General features: G+C 32.7%; 2 protein-coding genes across 2 annotated transcripts; one reads left to right on the plus strand and one right to left on the minus strand.

Annotated features, from left to right (window-relative positions):
* Window positions 1–872: 872 nt before the first annotated feature.
* Window positions 873–6,541, plus strand: LOC117111823 (gamma-interferon-inducible lysosomal thiol reductase-like). Its single transcript, XM_033254805.1, has 5 exons — window positions 873–1,039; window positions 2,129–2,317; window positions 3,134–3,301; window positions 4,464–4,610; window positions 6,161–6,541. Exons 1-5 carry the CDS (start codon window positions 920–922, stop codon window positions 6,287–6,289), a joined length of 753 nt encoding a protein of 250 aa, XP_033110696.1. The 5' UTR covers window positions 873–919; the 3' UTR covers window positions 6,290–6,541.
* A 155-nt stretch (window positions 6,542–6,696) lies between these two features.
* Window positions 6,697–11,593, minus strand: LOC117111824 (ubiquitin-like-conjugating enzyme ATG10). The gene is made up of 6 exons (XM_033254806.1): window positions 11,299–11,593; window positions 9,776–9,910; window positions 8,980–9,100; window positions 8,256–8,353; window positions 7,700–7,791; window positions 6,697–6,964 (listed from the first exon to the last, which is right to left on the minus strand). The coding sequence occupies exons 1-6, from the start codon at window positions 11,398–11,400 to the stop codon at window positions 6,874–6,876; spliced, it is 639 nt and encodes a 212-aa protein (XP_033110697.1). The 5' UTR covers window positions 11,401–11,593; the 3' UTR covers window positions 6,697–6,873.
* Between the last annotated feature and the right edge of the window lie 6,655 nt (window positions 11,594–18,248).

Consider the following 18,248-nt stretch of genomic DNA (forward strand, 5'->3'; position numbering starts at 1 on the left):
CAGATAATTGGTGTTGGGCTGTAAGGACATGGTCTTCTTCTTCTAGCCAAAGATGGTTGGTGGGCCGCTCAGGTTTTTTAATTCATTTTCGAGGGCCGCAAACAAAATTAATGTTGCATCGCATGCGGCCGGTGGGTCACACTTTGCCCACCTGTGATGTATGTCAATGCCACTGTAATACTGCCATAATAATAAATGAACCAATATTTATGATTAAAATATGACTAAACTGCATCAGAATTGCATCAAATTATTGTACTAAAAGGCTTAAAAAGAAAAGTATAAAAAATATAAAATTTTGTATATATAAATAAAGTGCTAAAATAATTAAAGGCAATAAATAAATTTATTTTAAATTTAGTTAGTTATGCAAATTTAATTCAACATCACATGATCTGTTTGGTCAGATTGAAGGTATGTTAGGTTAGGCTTCTTACTGAATCAATAGTTGGGAAGATAAACGAATATGAATGTTGGTAGTGTGGTTACTCCGATGACAGGGTAAACTGGCCTAGCCAAGCTAGAAGATAGGTCACCTACGGACGCCAGCCACAACCTGCCCACACACTCAATCCAATCTATCTCTTTCACATAGGCTATCCTATGGCTTCCTTTACTTACTCGAGATGAAGGGTATAAAATACATTTTAACACCACATTGTACCATATTAATAGCCCTCTACAAAACTCATTACCTTAAAAACATACGACTCAAATCCTAATGGTTCTAATATATCAGATATCTTTTCATGTAATTCATGTATGAATTCGTCGTGCATTGCTACCTCATTGGAATCAGAAGCCATGTTGACTAGCGCGTACGAAGCTGTACGGGACTTTCCCTTGTTGATGTCACAAGATAGGATGTCAGGTGACTTTACATACAAAGCGATTTAGCAACTGCTGTACTACCATCAAGATGGAAAGAAAGGTTGCATTCCTCCTTCTGTTAATTAACGTAAACGTAATATTGGCTGATCGCTGTTCTCTTCATCCGAGCTTATGGTGTTCCTCAAGGGAGACGGCAAGGGCTTGTAAGGTAATATGACCAACAATAGTCTAAAAATAATGAGACTTGGTTGCCGGTTTTAGTGAGAGGCAGTAATCAAAGAAAGCTTACTCAGGTCGGTGTGACTATGGTGTGACTGCTATGCCTATGACATAGTGATAAGTATTGTATGCATGTGGAGTGCACCAGCTTAGCTGTGGAGTTCCAAAAATAGACAACTAAAGTGTATTCTTAAAAAAAAAAACTTTTTTTTTTAAAATTTATCAACATTTTTTAATGGTAATCACAAGTATTTTTCGATTTGCCTGAAAAACCAAGAAAATTCAAGATTTAAGATTCTTCATTTTGTATCCTTTCGGAAAATCAGTTGGTTCGTCACATTGCAAAACGAAGTGCAAGATTAATACAAAACGACAACAATATGATTATAATTAGGCCCTAAAACTGATTTGACATTTTGATTAAGAATTCTAATAGTGCAAATGAGTTGAGATATCTATATGTTCTACAGGTTTGTGATTTTAAACTTTTACCAGAGGGAAGCCAAGTATGTGTTTAGTGGGTGGGAACTATAAGATCAGGGGCGGATCCAGCCCCATAAGAAAGAGGGGCGTGATTATGCAAATTGGTGAGTCTCCGTGAAAGAGCCTAGGTGTAAGGGATCAAGGGACAAATCCCCATAAACCTCTAGCTAAAAAGCTTTTTTTTACAAAAAAAAAAATAGGGGGCCTACGGCCCTTACTCCTTGCTCTAAATCCGCCACTGAAGATACTCTTTACTTTATCAATAATTTTAATCTCACAGATAACATCTAGTTGTCTATATTTTGTTGTAGAATTTTTCCAGCCTGATGCAAGATACATTGTATTCTGTTATAATTGTTTTTTCTTAATTTACCAAACAACTTCCAACTTTAACTTCCAAGCAAAAAAGTACTTTTAATAATAGAAGAATAAAAAAAGACTCATTATATATATATCAACATTAATATAATTTTTTATAGTATTACTCAGCCAGGTAAATATATTCTCACTGTAGCCATTCATAATATATTCTGTTCCCGGAAAAAAATAGAACTTAAATTCAAACATCATAAAATAAAATTAATTTGCATTTTAGGTGGAGCAGCAGTGCAAACCATGGTTAAAATTGAAGATTGATGCACCGCCAGTCAATCTAACTTTATACTACGAGTCTCTCTGCCCAGACTGTAAACAATTTATAGCCGAACAACTTCAACCAACTTGGGAAAAGTTAGGAGCGACAGGAATACTGAACTTGGAATTGGTTCCATATGGCAATGCTCAGGTATGTGGATATACCACTAGGCCCAATAATTTTGAAATATACATTAATTTTATTTCAGTTTATATTTCTGTTTTTTTTAAAGATGCATTGTCCCCTGAAAATGACAAAAATCCATAAAAATATTATTTTAAAATTGCTCATTTTGCAGTAACAAACAAATTATTAACTTGAGCAAAGAAATTATTGAATTTATTGATTATGAAAATTTATACCCTGATTTTTATATACTGGATAATGATAATAAAAATGATAAGTTTTTCTGTTTTTTTACGCTGTAAAATTATGGGTAAAACATTTTATAAATACACTTATTTCTATGTTCAAGTCTTATTTTACTTCAAAATGAGCAAGATAATTTAAAAAATGATTTTTTTTGTATTTTGCATGAGACAATACATCTTTAAGTTGTTTTATTTACAGTAATTGCTAATATTATTTTTATTATGATGTGAGTTTGCATCAGGAAATGTCATAGGAGTGATGTTTTGCCCTACCTGACGTACTATCGTACCAAATAATTATGAAAAAACCGAATCACTTGCAAATTTTTTTCGCAAGTACCAGGTATTTGGGAATGAACCAAGTATTCGGAACAATAATACGTCATATAGGGAAAAACATCACTCCTATATTATTATTATTATCATATTTTTTTATCATTTTATTATTTATTGCTATTATTATTAATTATTATTGTCATCAATTTAATTTATAATTTTTCTCATTCATTCTATGGAACCAGATTAAAATCTTTGATGAAATCATATTTTTATGTATCTTGACCTTCCTGTCATTCTTACAATGTCGTTGCAATAGGAACAAAATGTTGGAGATGAGTGGCAGTTCACATGTCAACATGGTGAACGAGAGTGCGCTGGCAACGTCATGGAGACGTGTGTCTTATCCCTTGTTCCGTTCAAACAAGCAGTTCTTGTGATCTTCTGTATGGAAGCAGCAAATGACCCAGCTAATGCTGCTCAACAGGTACAGTACATAGGGAAGATGAGCCATTGACAGTAGTGTACATAGGAATTTTTGAAATGGGGGGAGGGGGTGAGAAAGTAGCAGATGGGGAAGCAGATGGGGGCTAGTGTGGGGCATCTGTACGGAAGCAGCAAAAGACCCAGCTAATGCTGCCCAACAGGTACAGTACATAGGGAAGCTGAGCCATTGACAGGTGTACCTGGGAGTCCTGAAAAGGAGGTGGGTGGTAGCTGATAGGGGCGCTAATCTGGAGTGGGGTTATCAATGATTAATTCAGGGGTGCTGTTGCAAAATAAGGTGATATTATATATATTTCTGGTTTTTCTTTATTCAAAAAACTTTTAGAATTCATAAAATCTGGCAGAACTAAGATGCATCTGCATCTCATGGTAACATATTAAAAAAGCCAAACAGACAAAAAAATCAAATCCACCAAACATATATATGAGGTAATTTTTAACTAATTTGGATTTTTTTCTTCGGATATTTTCAATGGGGAGTGACTGGGGAGGGGGAAGCTCCTCTGTGTGCCACCATGATCCAGTTCAAACCTGGCTAGCTTTGGTTTTTAACAGGCTCTGGTCGCTCTTTTCCTTTAATAATCCTAAGATTGAGATTTTAGATTCAAGATTTCTTTTATGGAAGCAGTTTGGCACAGCAGGAACGGTTAGGTTTCCCAAACTCGAGATCAAGGTTTCAATCCCTCACTGTGAATTTTGCTTGTGTCTTTATCTGCATTGCTTCCCTCCACCTAGTTGTATAAATGGGTACCTGGTGGGGTTAACTGATCCTGCACTGATTACCAACAGCAACACTTAAAGCGTGTGGACCCAATGACCAGGGAAAAGAATTGAGCTTAATAAATAACCTTAAGGAAGAGGCGCATGATAAACGCCTGTACCAGTACTCGTCACATGAACAAAAGTTAACAATACATATGACATTTATTTTCTAGATATTGTGTTGAAAACAAAAAGTCACACATATGGAAAGAATATCTTCATGAATAATCTATTACAGAACGATTTATTATTGCACTGTGGCTCAGCCTAAATTTAAAATTTGAATGAGGACAAATAAATAATTGTTATTTTGCCCCTAGGTTTGGAGCTGATTTTAGTCATCATATACTTATTTCAGTTTTCATTTTCTTTATCAAAAGTGCCTTATGAAGTATGGGTTAGAGTTTAATGCTGTTTCCAAATGTGCCAACAGTAGTCAAGGCAACCAGCTTGAGCATAAGATGGCTCTGAAAACAGATGCTTTACAGCCACCTCACACCTACGTGCCTTGGGTAACAATCGAAGGGGTGAGTGGATTTCTCTAGATTAGTTTAGCTCAATAGATCATCAGAACTATACTCTAAATGTTGCTGGTTCAAATTAATAATAATACAATATTATTTTCATATCCTGTAGTGCATTAATTAATTATTTATTTTTAAAATTTCACAAATTATTTTGAGATTATTGTAGAACAGTTTTGATTGTTAATAAACCAAACACAACAATGTTAACTTATTGCGAGCTTTCATCAATGTTATCAACATGACTTCGTTAGGCTATGTGAGCTTGCAGTAAGTTAACACCCATTGTGTTAGGTTTATTAATGATCAAAACAGTTCTACTTAATAGGCAAACATACAAATTATTAACTTGAGCATAGACATTATTGAATTTGAAAAATGTGTAGACTGGAGGTCGTGGTTCCGAATCATTTGCAAATCTTTTTTGCTAGTATTTGGGGACGTACTGAGTATTCGGTATGATAACACTTCAGGTAGGGCAGAACATCACTTCTATGATATTTTCCTGACGAAAACCCACATCCGTAATAGCACTTGCAGTACCCACTGCTACTAGAAGATCAGATTCATCACTAGTCACCAAGCGCAGACTCGGTGGTCTAGTGGTTAAAACATCAGGCTAGATACCTTGTTGTTCAATTCCCACCCACATCACTTACAATTTTTTTTCACTAGTATTTGATAGACAGTATATATTATGATTATTAGAATGAAACTTAAAAGCAGTCACTCAATAGAGTGCATAACTCCAGTTATGGGTGATTCCTTTATTTTTTGTTCAAGGGTATGTTCAAGGGGAAAAAATTGAATTTCTGTGACCTTCACCTTGTCCTTTTCTTCCCAAAATTAAAATCACTTCTTTCTTAGATTATTATTTACACCATTTTTACAAAATTTGAAACAAAAATTTCTGACAACCTGGCAATTACCACTAGAGGACTTCCTGAGGCCTAAACATTTTGCTCTACAGAGTTTTGCCAGTGTTTATCTCAGTGCTGTGACCAGTACACAACCTTCTTGTTGTAGTGGGTTAGTCTAGGTCAAGGCTACTCTTTGAAAACAAAATGGCAAAACAGAAAAAAAAAACAGAAAATAAGACCTGCAGTGTTTTTGGTTGTCGAAGTACTCAAAAGAAGATATGTGTCTGGAAAAGCGAAATTTTCTCAGGCTAGGCTGCTGGAAGTCCCCGAGAGTTACGAGACGTTGGTGGCACCGTTTAAAATTAGACCAGATAAAATGGTGTATACCATTGCACTAAATTTTACGATCCATTCTTCTTCTTCAGTTAAGTTGCTGCCTTTAAAATTTAAAAGATTCTGCAACTTAAACATTCTTTTGTTTTTGCGTAATCTTGCCAACAGACAGCAGTGAATATATAACCTCTTTGGTAGAGTAATTGTTTCTATATACCTATACAAGATATTATTAGATGTTGTTGAAATTTGCTTGTCTTCGCAGTTATTTTCTAGGTTTGAATCTGCTTCATCAGTATTGTGTGTTATATAATGATAATAATAAATAAATATTATATACCTATCATTTTTATCGTTTAGGTGCACACAGAAGAAATGGAGAAGGCGGCCGAGAAGGATCTTCTTCACCTAATATGCAACTACTATACTGGGCCTAGACCTGATGCATGCAATACTAACAAGCCTATCACCCACCACTCCTTAAACTGAAATTTACCTTATAAACAGCACCCACAGGACAACAGGAAAACAATAATATACTCTTTAAGTTTTCAAAATCTTTTTGGATATATTATAAATGTTCTTAAAATAATTTTATAATGACAGAGTAATTTTTGTTTCTTAACATTTTAATTAAATATAAATTAAAATTTGATACATTTTTGTAATTATAATCTATTGATCAATATGATCGCACAAATAACAACTTTATAATGCAGATATTAAACATGCACAAAGCAATAAAAGTGTTGTCCTAGTTACAGTATGTTATCATAATATGTGCATCATCATTAAACCATATTTTTTTGCTTCAAATTTTTGCCATGAAGCATATCAGATGTTGGAAACCACAAATTAATATGTGGTCTGACATCAGGATGTTGGACGATGGGGGAGCCGGACCTGCTCCATGGAGGGGGTAGGGGAGGGGCACTGATTCATAGTATCTGTGGCATACCATTGAAGCTTATGATGTTGCTGAGTATCAGACTGCCTTAATCTCCACACAGCTTAGCATGACCCAACACTACCCACCGGAACAACTGACCACTGCTGCGAGCCATCGAATTGCCTCAATCTTTACACAGCTTAGCATAGTCCAATGACAGTTCAAGGCCTACCACTGGACCAACTGAACTTAACCAACTGACTAAATAAGATGACCTGTAAATAAAAAGAACCAACATATCAAAAAAATCTAATTGTCCATGAATCAAATAAATTTCTTTGTAGCATTGTTTAGTGGCTCCTACAGAAAGAGCAGGAGCCACTTTGGCGCAGTGAGAAAGGTTTGGTTTCCCAATCTCAAGTTTCAACCCTTCGTTGTGCATTTCGCTTGCGTCCTTGAGCAAGGCACTTCATCTACGTTACTTCAGTCTACCCAGCTGTATCAATGGGTACCAGCAAATTGCTGGGAGTATCCTGCGATGGACCAGCGTCCCACCCGGGGCGAGTATTACACTCTCATCCGCTTCACGCTACAGAAACTGGGGATAAGCTCCAGCCCTATGAGCCCCAGTGACTCGGAAAGGATTTTCTTTACTTACAGAGAGAGCGCTTAGCTCAGTCGGCTAATCTGGCGTAGCCACTGTGTGCATGCTGAAACCATGGAGGTCACCGGTTCAATTCCTATCGTTGCTCTCCTTGTGTTTCAGCTGGAGGTTTTAATAAAACTTTCGCACCATCTTTTGGATGAGACGTTTAAGCCGTGCATTAATGTACACTCTTCATAAAAGAGTAGGGGATTGTCTCCTGGTGTTCTGCCCAATCACACCACCAGAAGGACACCACTGGGTCTTCTAGACTTTTGTGGGTTATCTTTGGTGTTGTTTAAAATAGAAAGACAATTAAATGTATAATTACTACTATAAATATTTTGAACTTGGCCAAGTAACTCACCTTATGGTTTTGTTTGTTAAAACTGTCTTCATCAGATCAGCTGTATGACATGGGTGCAGTGTGAAAAATGGACGTCCAAGAATCGGGTGTTCCTATTGGTAAAAAGGACAACATTATTAGGTACTTAAAATTATGGAATACCCTAACCAAACTTTTGAATATATTTTATACATATCCTATGTTCAATGGTTCGAAAACGTCATAACGATTACCGGGGGAAGGAGTGCACAGAGAAAGGATGCACATGGAGAAGGATACACATTGGATTATATAAAGGGACACACATGGCAGGACACCCACTAGAGCTTCATCAGTGGGGTTATAGTGGTTTAGATCCCTGGAGTTACATTATCTTAGCATAAATCACAGATGGGCAAAGTGCGGCCCGACAATGATTTTGTTGCAGCCCGTAAAAATAATTTAAAACACTATGTGCGTGTCCGCCGACTATTTTTTATCTAGAAAAGTAATATTAAAACTGAGCATAAAGCAGTGCATGAAGGTTAGGGGAATGTAATAATTGAATATTAAAAGAACATAGAAGCAATTATCTTACCTGCTGTGTTATGAATGTCCAGCGTTCATGTTGTAGGCGTGTTTGATAATGGTCAGGGATCATCTCCCATACCTCGTCCAGGCTCAGCAACTGGCCATCTGAAGCGAGTAAAATCAGAAATACATTTTTCTCTTAGTGTTCTCAGCACAAATCTTGAAATAATTTTAGTATTGGAGATTTCTGCTAGGCTAGCTCTAATATTTGCTCATACCTGTACCTATTTTAGGATTAAGGAATGTAACCTTTTAATATTTGTATAATTGTTCTTATTTCTACTGATATTTATTCCTGATGCAACATTCATCAATAATTTTATCATCATTATAGTAACAGTATTATATTTCAAAATATATATGTCAGTAATTTGCCAAAATTTGGGAGACACTTTTTTCTTAACAATGTACCTAATATGCTTTATTAACTACTGGTCTCCCTCAAATTAAAGATCACTTTTGGAAGGGGTTTCCTTAGCAGCTTTGGTCTCTAATTAAAATAATAAAGATAAAAGGATAATTTTGGGACACAGAAAAGTGCTCTTTAATTGGAAGACCACTTACAGTGCCACTTTATTTCAATATAACATAAATTTTGGTTTAAAATGAAGCCTATATGTGTTTGACCAATGGGATTAGGCCAGTTGTATGCAACTCTAATCTTATTGGTCGATGAGATTAGAGATACATTGTCTGACCAATGAGAAGTAGTGATATGCACCTCTACTTACCTGGTTTGCAAGCATTGAAGTACAGAACTGGAACCGCATAGCTATGACTGTAGACAACGTGATACTCGTACGTACACAGTATACCGCCTCCTGTAGTCTGCTCTTCAGCCATTACATCATCCTATCAAGAAAAAAATATGTATTTAAATTCCTCATTCAAAAGTGTCAGCCTTCACATGGTAAGGTGATAATCCTATTGATGCTTTTAACTGAAATGTTAGAGCACTAAATACACTACAGGGCTGTATCCTGGGAAATGGACGAACTGGGGTTAGTGGGTAGAGCTGTTTGGATCGCAGCTTCAATTTTTCATTAATACCACAACTTAAGACTTAAGATTCCATTTTCATTTACATAACAGAAACGACAAACTTATTCAGTACATTCTTGGCTGTCTTAAAAATGTTGACCTTTTCCAATTAGGAGGGGTGGGGAAGACTACAACCTCACAAAACCACTGGACTAAACTAGTATGCATTATTTAAGCCCATGTAGCATCCTCCGTCCAAATAAGAAACAAATTGACAAGACATTTCTTTAATCTCTGTTTATCATAATTATAATAATTCATGAAAATATAACAGGGTGTGTGTTAGCAAATTTTACTCTTCACTTTTGGTAATTAAAAATTTAGACTATTTCCAAACTATGGAGACACCAATAACTTGTTGTCTTAATACAATCATGCTGGGTGTTACATAAGTAACTAAACACAGAAAATAAACAAGATAAATAAATAAACTTTTTCTTCAGGCATAAACTCACAGCTACAATGTAATTTTACATGATGTTATACCTCATCTGTTTCTTGTGTCCATCCCTCATCATATTGCAATACCGTATCTTCTACTCCGCTCTGCTGAGGGCACTCTAATAGTCTTGAGACATTCCTCTTTATCATGTACTCCTGTCTTTCATCATGTTTGTGTGGCTAAAAAAAATAGGGGAAAATTTATCAACAAATCAGCATGAAGGTGGGTGTGGCACTACAGTATTTTGTTGCTTATGTTAGTTTGGCAGAACATGGAAACATTTTAACTTCTTACAACATACCATAAGGCGAGACTTCGTTTTTCCATGTTCGCAAATTTATCTTATCTCACCTAGCGCATTAAAAGATAGCGAGACTCAAGTTTAAGGTTAGGATCAAGCCAGCTCCACCAACCAACACCTCAAATTTACGCAAAATTGTTTGAATAATATCCACAGCCTTTTAATTTTGTGGGTATTGAATTGTTTCTGAATGCACTGAGAAGTCTTCAATGTTTTATTATTTATTATTTGGCAGTGTTTATTTAGCCAGTAAAACATCTACTTGTTTACACAGCATTTTTTTTTGGTTTCTTTTTTTTTTATTATTATTAGTCAGGGCTTACTCTAACCCTAACCATTAAAGATACGCCAAATTTGAGTTATAGTCGGCACAACACTTTATTATATTTATTTGAGATTTCTTTAACCAGCAGGTATCCTTTCAGTGACTAGCACTGCTTTTCAAGGAAGCCCTGGTACATACAGTGAACATATCCAAAAAAAAAAATAATAATAATTTTTACAATCATGAAATTCAAAAGTAACTAAAAGTAAATCAAAAACAACAAGATAGCCTAAAAGTGAAAAGAAAGCAGACAAATGAAAACTACCAAACCAAAATTAAAAAGGTACAGTCTTACTAAATACAGATAAAGGCATCTTTTTTAAACATATTAATAGAAAGAGCATCAAAATTGAAACGAATGTTGTGAGAAAGATTGTTCCAAAGATGAGCTGAAATAATAAATAATATTTATTATTGCCACATTGATTTTGAGATTGTTGCTCCTAATTAATGCTTGTTTACATAGGCGGTGGAGATTTTTTGGTCGATTCTGCAACACTGTGCGTTTCAACTAGGCCTACGCAGTCTTTGTAAAATATGTCAACATAGGCCTAAGCTAGCCTACCTAGTCCTACTACTATAGTTACTAAGCCTAGCCTATAACTATGTCTCTCTCTGGCCAGCCATGTGTAGCCTTTCCTACCCACCTAGGCCTACTTTCACCCCCTCCTTTTTGACTAGGCTATATAGATAGGCATACTATCTATTATTTATAATCTAGTTCCAGTAGTGGCAAGTGCCTAGCCCCCTAGGCCTATCCTAACTAACTAAAGTCCAGGCTACCTAGGCCTAGCCTGCTTGATCCTAGCTAGCTTGGGTGTAGACCTAGGCCCTACTAACTAAATCTAGGACTAGGCCAAGGCCTAGCCTAGCTAGCTAGGGCCTGGGCCTAGGCCTAGCTAGCTAGCTAGCTAGGCTAGCCGAATAAATGATAATGTTACCTCGTCTAAAGACACTATCTCCCATGTATCTTTAATTTCATTTGACACATCAATAAACTGCTTGAGACATAATTTAAACTCAGACTCAGCTAGTAAGGTCATGGTACAATTATTTTTGACGCCCTTTCATCTGCTAGGCTATGCCTACACGGGACTAGCAGCCGCAGCTGAGCCCGAGTTCTTCACGGCGGCGAGAGGATCGGAGAGGGTGTAGTGCTCTAAAATCAGCCTGGTCCCACTGAACATAATACCGAGCGCACCGTCAAGCGTGTTGGAAGAAGAGAGCCATCTGCGGCTGATAGATTCTGGGCCCCGCACACGCATAAGAAGTCGACCACCCACGCTCAGTGTGAAAGCTCCGCCCATTTTGCTCCGCAGTTTCTAAAGCTAATTTGAATACTGCTCTATATGAAATACAGTATATATTACAAATTATTCTTATAGAAAGTAAAAGCGAGAGCTTTTTAAATCTTTATTAACTGAAACAACAAGGAAATGTAACTTAAGTATTTAAGTAGTGATTGCTATTTTATTTCTATTATCAAACATGATTTACATATTTATTGCAATAATATTATTATTTATTCATTATTATTATTATTATTATTATTATTATTATTATTATTATTATTATTATTATTATTATTATTATTATTATTATTATTACTATTATTACTATTATTATTATTATTATTATTATTATTATTATTATTATTATTATTATTATTATTATTATCATTATCCCCATTAGCATTACTAAATTATTATTGTTATTATTTTTGTTGATTATTATTATTACTATTAGTATTGTTATGATTATTATCATTATCTATTCTATAATTTATAATACAACAGTGTGGATAGCCACACCAGGAATTTGTGCAGAACGAAACAGACAAGATACATGTTAATCTAAGTAATAATTGTTAACTTATTGCTAAACAAAACTATTAAAAGATATAGAAAAAGGTAAAATATGTTAATATACATCAATTTCTTTACCTGTTGAAGAGCTATGCTTAAAACATCGTATGAGTTTAAATATATATTGGCATTATTAGATTTAATAATAATGCTAGATTTCTTTTTTTCTACTTTCTTTATCTATTGACAATTTATGTTCTTTGATTTTGGAAATGAATAATGTGTAAAATTTCCACAGTTTTTATTGACTTAACTGATTTAAAATTTTAATCTATTTGTGGAAGTTTTCATTCATTCATCCAGTAAGTATTTAGCATTAGATCATGTTTAAATTAAAACTGGAACTTACTATTACTAATGTTGAGTGATGCTAAAATTTAATATTATAAATGCTTCAACCCAATAATATTATGACTGATGCCTATGTTTCAAAATTTTGATTAACAAGTTCAAATTTTGTATAAATACATATACATATATATATTTCATATTTATATTTTTATGTATATACTACAGTGCTACATTGCAACATTGATCCCAATTTGGTCCTATATATTACTTATATGTATATACACATATCCAAGTAAAATAAAATGTAAAACAATGATTGAGATATTTTAACTATTTATGCTCTATATAAAAACAGTATTATTGTTATTATTATTATTATTATTATTTATATTATATTATTGTTATTATTATTATTATTATTATTATTATTATTATTATTATTATTATTATTATTATTATTATTAATATTATTATTATTATTATTATTAATGATGAGATCAATTATTGAAGTTTGACTTGCAGAAACAAATTTATTAAAATATATTAAAAATGTAACGGATATTTTGATAGCTCCTGCTACCTTTAACAACGGAGTAACTATCTGCCTCTTTTGTTTTCCTTGTTGTTGTGTACATGTTTGTATGTATTTTACTTAAAGTATTGAATAAATTAGATTACTAAATTAAATTAATTATTATTACTGAATATAGAAATTCCTAAAGAAAATAAATGATCACAGAACAGTCCTTTAAAAGATATTGGTATTTGTATTGGTATTGGGTGAAAGAGTTGATATTGTTTTAATGAACAGTAAGACAATTTTTAATTTCTCTAGGAAATGATTTCCAATGATGATATTTCAATGAAAAATTATATATGTTCAGTAGTGTTAAAGTAGGAACAGAGAAGGAAACAAATTATATTTTTTCTTTCTTTTTCTTCTTTTTTAAAATTTTTTTTTAAAACTTAGACTGTCTATTTTTAGTAGCATGGTGGTGACTGATTTGAAATTAATTATCATTATTTTTTTTAAATATTATATATATAACAGTTTATTTCTATTATAAAATGTGTATTGTACCCAATGAATATCTTTAGTGTCTTGCTAAGAACTTTCACATAATATTATCATATCAATGTACAGCGATTAGCCATAGTGTAATGAATATTGACACTTTTATTTAATGCATTGGTGAGGAAAATGACTATATAATTGAAATATACATAATGAAAAAAATAAGTAATAATAACTATTACAAACTTAGGTGTAAATTTATATTTTACATTTCTATTACTTTATAATAAGTTGTTTTTATTAATGATTTTCTTTTTTGGTGGTGATATATAATTTATTTATTTAATATATTTAAATGATAGTTTGTGTCTACAAATCTATTGTTAACCTATTTTTGTGGTTACTTTTGTTCAATGTCTTTGTGAGAACCATTCGCTACAAAATATATTTTACCTATCTTTATTATCTATTTGGATTTTATTATTGAATAATATTTTATGGCAATTTGTAGAAAGTGTGTGAATGTTGTGATAAACTAACAAAATGTTTATAAATAAGAAAGTTATGAAGATTTAAACATGATAATAATATGCTGCCATCATATTTCATAATAAAAACATTAAAAATATACGTGTGATATACTGTAATGTATTATGTATTGAGGTATCATTTTTTTAAAGTCAAAAATATGTTTTTTTATTCTCTGAGTTTTCCAAATTTTAAGTAAATTAAATTAAGCTTACCAAACAGTATTTTTCTAGCAAACACAAAATGATATTATAACACTATTTTAGGTAAGAAATTAACGTTATTACAATGTTACAGAGATGTTATTTAGTGGTGAAAATACATTGTACGTTTTTATGGTTCTACAATAAAATAAAAACATTTTTTACAACAAACTGTAACATTATATAAAATTGTTGATTATGTTGGCAACTAAATGTCACATGACATACTGTTTCAGGGGCATATGCTGGGGAGGGGGGTTGCCAAAATTGAGAATGTGGAACTAACTCCATAATTCCCATAAAATCTTGATAGTCATTTTCAATATTGTAACACACTTAGTCGAACTAATTTGCCAACATTGGATGGATATGCATTCACCTCTCCCCTCTCCCTGCCTTCTTCCCCCCTCCCACCCACCAAGAACACAATTGTGTGAGTTGATATCGTGCTTGCTTTATATTTGCAGTGTGTTTTGGGATTTATATTGTGCAGCACCGGAAAGAAGGGAAACATGTGAACACTCCAGCGAAGCCAAGGCATTTCATGATTATGTAAGTGCTGCAAATTTCTTAGATTTTGTTTTTCACACTATAAATATGTGACACGGACATGTGTGTTATGGTGAAAATTGCATTATGATTTTTGTCCTGTGTTTTACTATTTTTTGCTTCCGCTTATGAATGTAGTATTTCAACCAAGATTCACTCACATTTTTCATTGTAATACATTTTTTGTTTTTCAGAATAAGCCTTTAACCTATCTATGTGATATTGTTATAACATTTACGATACCAGTTTTTATATTTATGATGAGCTTATTGATATAATTTATTATGTTTTTCCTTCTGATTATTTTGATACTATCCTATCGTTTATGAATGTTGTATATCAAATATTTTCCCCATATTGTTTTCCTTTAACTGTTTAACTTCTCTAATGTTTGTCTGGTGTCAGTTATATATTTATGATAAAATCGTTTTCTTAGTTTTTAGAAAGTAATTAATGTTCCATTCTGATGCTCCCCTTTTCCAAAGTTTTTCATATATTTGTTACCCTAACATATTGATATTGATTCTTTCAATCATTTATTTAAATTTGGTATTTTTCTTTTTTCATATTAATTATGTAATTTTCAACCCAACAATGACATTACACGGCACCACTGTACAGTTTTATGATACCCACTGGAAATGAACAAGTGCAGTCACTTTATCTCCATTGATTTGTCCATTTATTTATTCATTCATTTATTCATTTGTTCATTCATTTATTTATTTGTTCATTCATTCATTTATTCATTCATTCATTCATTCATTCATTTATTTATCTGGTCATTTATTAATTTATTTGTTCATTCATTCATTTGTTCATTCATTCATTTGTTTATTTAATTATTTATTTAATTATTTATTTGTTCATTTATTCATTCATTTATACATTCATTCATTCTTTCATTCATTTGTTTATTTATTAATTCATGTATATATTCATTTATTCATTTGTTCATTTATTCATTTATTTGTTCATTTATTCATTCATTCGTTCAATAATTTATTTCATTTATTTATTTGTTTGTTCATTCATTCATTCATTTGTTCATTCATTCATTTGTTCATTCATTCATTTGTTCATTCATTCATTCATTTCTTCAATTATTCATTTCATTTATTCATTTTTTCATTCATTCATTAGTTCATTTATTCATTTTTATTTATTTATTTATTTAGTTATTCAGGTATAAAAGAATATATACAAATGGCAGCCAAAGGATGAAATGAATGTATTTACAAAAATAGAATATATTAATAAATGCAAAGAAAAATCATAAAAAAAATACTAGACTCAATAATAATACCACATTATTATTCATTCATTTATTCATTCATTTATTCATTTGTTCATTTGTCCATTCATTTATACATTCATTCATTCATTTGTCCACATTCATTTGTCCACATTCATATATTTATTCATTCATTTATACATTCATTCATTCATTCTGTTCTTTAAGTTCATGTTAATTCATTTTTCAGTTCAATTTTTCATTAATTAATAATTATTAAAAATAATAATTATATATTTTTTTTATCATTCATTGTCTTCTAATAATTTCTGATCTGTACATTATATATGTATTTTTAATATATTGAAGTCGTAGTAACAAAGCTGAAAATACTGTGTAACTTAGTTTTTTGTTCTACTGTCTATTGTTTACCTCTTTTCATTCACTTTGTTGCTATTCAGAGGTCCAATGTATTCAATTCAAGTCTGTTGACCATTGTTTCTTACACAGTATGGTATTCTTAAACTGGACATGTCTTTGTCCATTTCTGAAAATCTATCCATGAACAGTAGAGAGTAAATTTCAGCCGACTCATATTTATTTAATTTATTTCAACAATCTTGAATGAGGGCAACCCTTCCGATTAGGCACATTTATATAATGCACTGTATTTCTCTATGCTATTTGTGTTTTTATATTTTCTCACAGTCTATCTTTATATCATCCAATCAAATAATTTTTTATACTATGTCCAAAAATGTTTGATACTTACCATATGATAGTTTGACAGACCCGATTGTCTGTTTATTTGTTTTAGTCATGCTGTTTTACTTCAATTCTTTTATGACAATTTTTTTGTAGAATAAGTCCCTTTTTTCTTGTGTCTGTCCATTCATTTATCTATCTACAATGGCTAAACTAATTGTTCTTCAGTATTGTTGTGTAGCTATCCAGTCTTATGGTCCAGTCTTTCATCACTTTGGCCACATATTTCTCTGACCCTTCGTCTCCACATTTTTTCTATGTATCTGCCCATCCAGTTGTCTTCTAACATACAGTAGTTGCAAGCCTCAGATAATTTGAATGCATGGCTGATCAAAATATTTGTAAGTGGACTTCGGCAGCGCAAGTCATTGGTGAAAGCCCTCCAGAGGGAAGTCTTTTAAATTTAAAAAATAGGCTCCCAGCGAGAGTGTGTGTCTACAGCCAATTACTGTACATTATTATATTTTGAAAAGTACTACTGTGATCTAGAGGGCGTCCTTCAAAATACCATAAAAGGCGTTTGATTGGAACCTGTACTGCATTTCTATGATGCATGTTTAAGCTCCAAACACAGGTCTGTTGAGTTTTGAACTCCATTTCTTTTCTAATAATAATAATAATAATAATATGTCGGTCTTATATAGCGCTTCATGCATAAAGCCTCTAAGCGCTTTACATTACTACAGTACCCCAGTCATTGGATCAAACACATATGGAACACATACTCAGATCCCTGGGAAGAATTCCATAACATTGCAGCTAGTAATCAGCGCAGTTGTGGTCGAACCTACCAGGTACCCAGTTGTACTCCTGGGTGGCGAGAGACAACCGTAGATAAATTGCCTTGCCCAACGACACAAGTGATTTGCACAGTGAGTGTTTCGAACCCCGACCTCAAGGTTGGGAGTGCAAGCCACAACCGATGTGCCAACCGCTTCTACTAGGGTGCCCCCTACCTTGTGGTAGTAGTACACATCATGCACCTCCACGGGATTTACTTGCTCTTACAAGGTTAACTGCCATATGATAATAGACACAAAAAAAACTAAGCCAAGCTAAGCTTGGCGCTCATTCATAGCATCTTTAAGGATGTCAATGGCCCCATTTGAAATTGGACCATTGTGTAAATTATCCATATAGTTTGTTTGTTTGTTTATTAAGTTTTTAATAGTAGTTTTTTTTTTTAAGGTAGATTTTTCTAGATATTTTTTTTAATGAAACATGCATTATTCATGATTACATGCATACTGTATTACTAAAAATTGACTCTAAAATGTGGGACCATTTTCGCAATTTACAAAAATCTCTCCTTTACCTGCCCATCCATATGTGTTTAACTGCACTGTAATATGTTTCTAAAGTGGAAACCCAATATAAAGAATCAAATTAAATTAAATATCCCAAATGCCATTTATTTTCTGGAGTATTTGTTAATTGTTCC

This window comes from Anneissia japonica, unplaced genomic scaffold, assembly GCF_011630105.1.
Source record: "Anneissia japonica isolate Jap-2015-1 unplaced genomic scaffold, ASM1163010v1 scaffold287581_len18248_cov176, whole genome shotgun sequence".
NCBI classification, from domain to species: Eukaryota; Metazoa; Echinodermata; class Crinoidea; order Comatulida; family Comatulidae; genus Anneissia; species Anneissia japonica.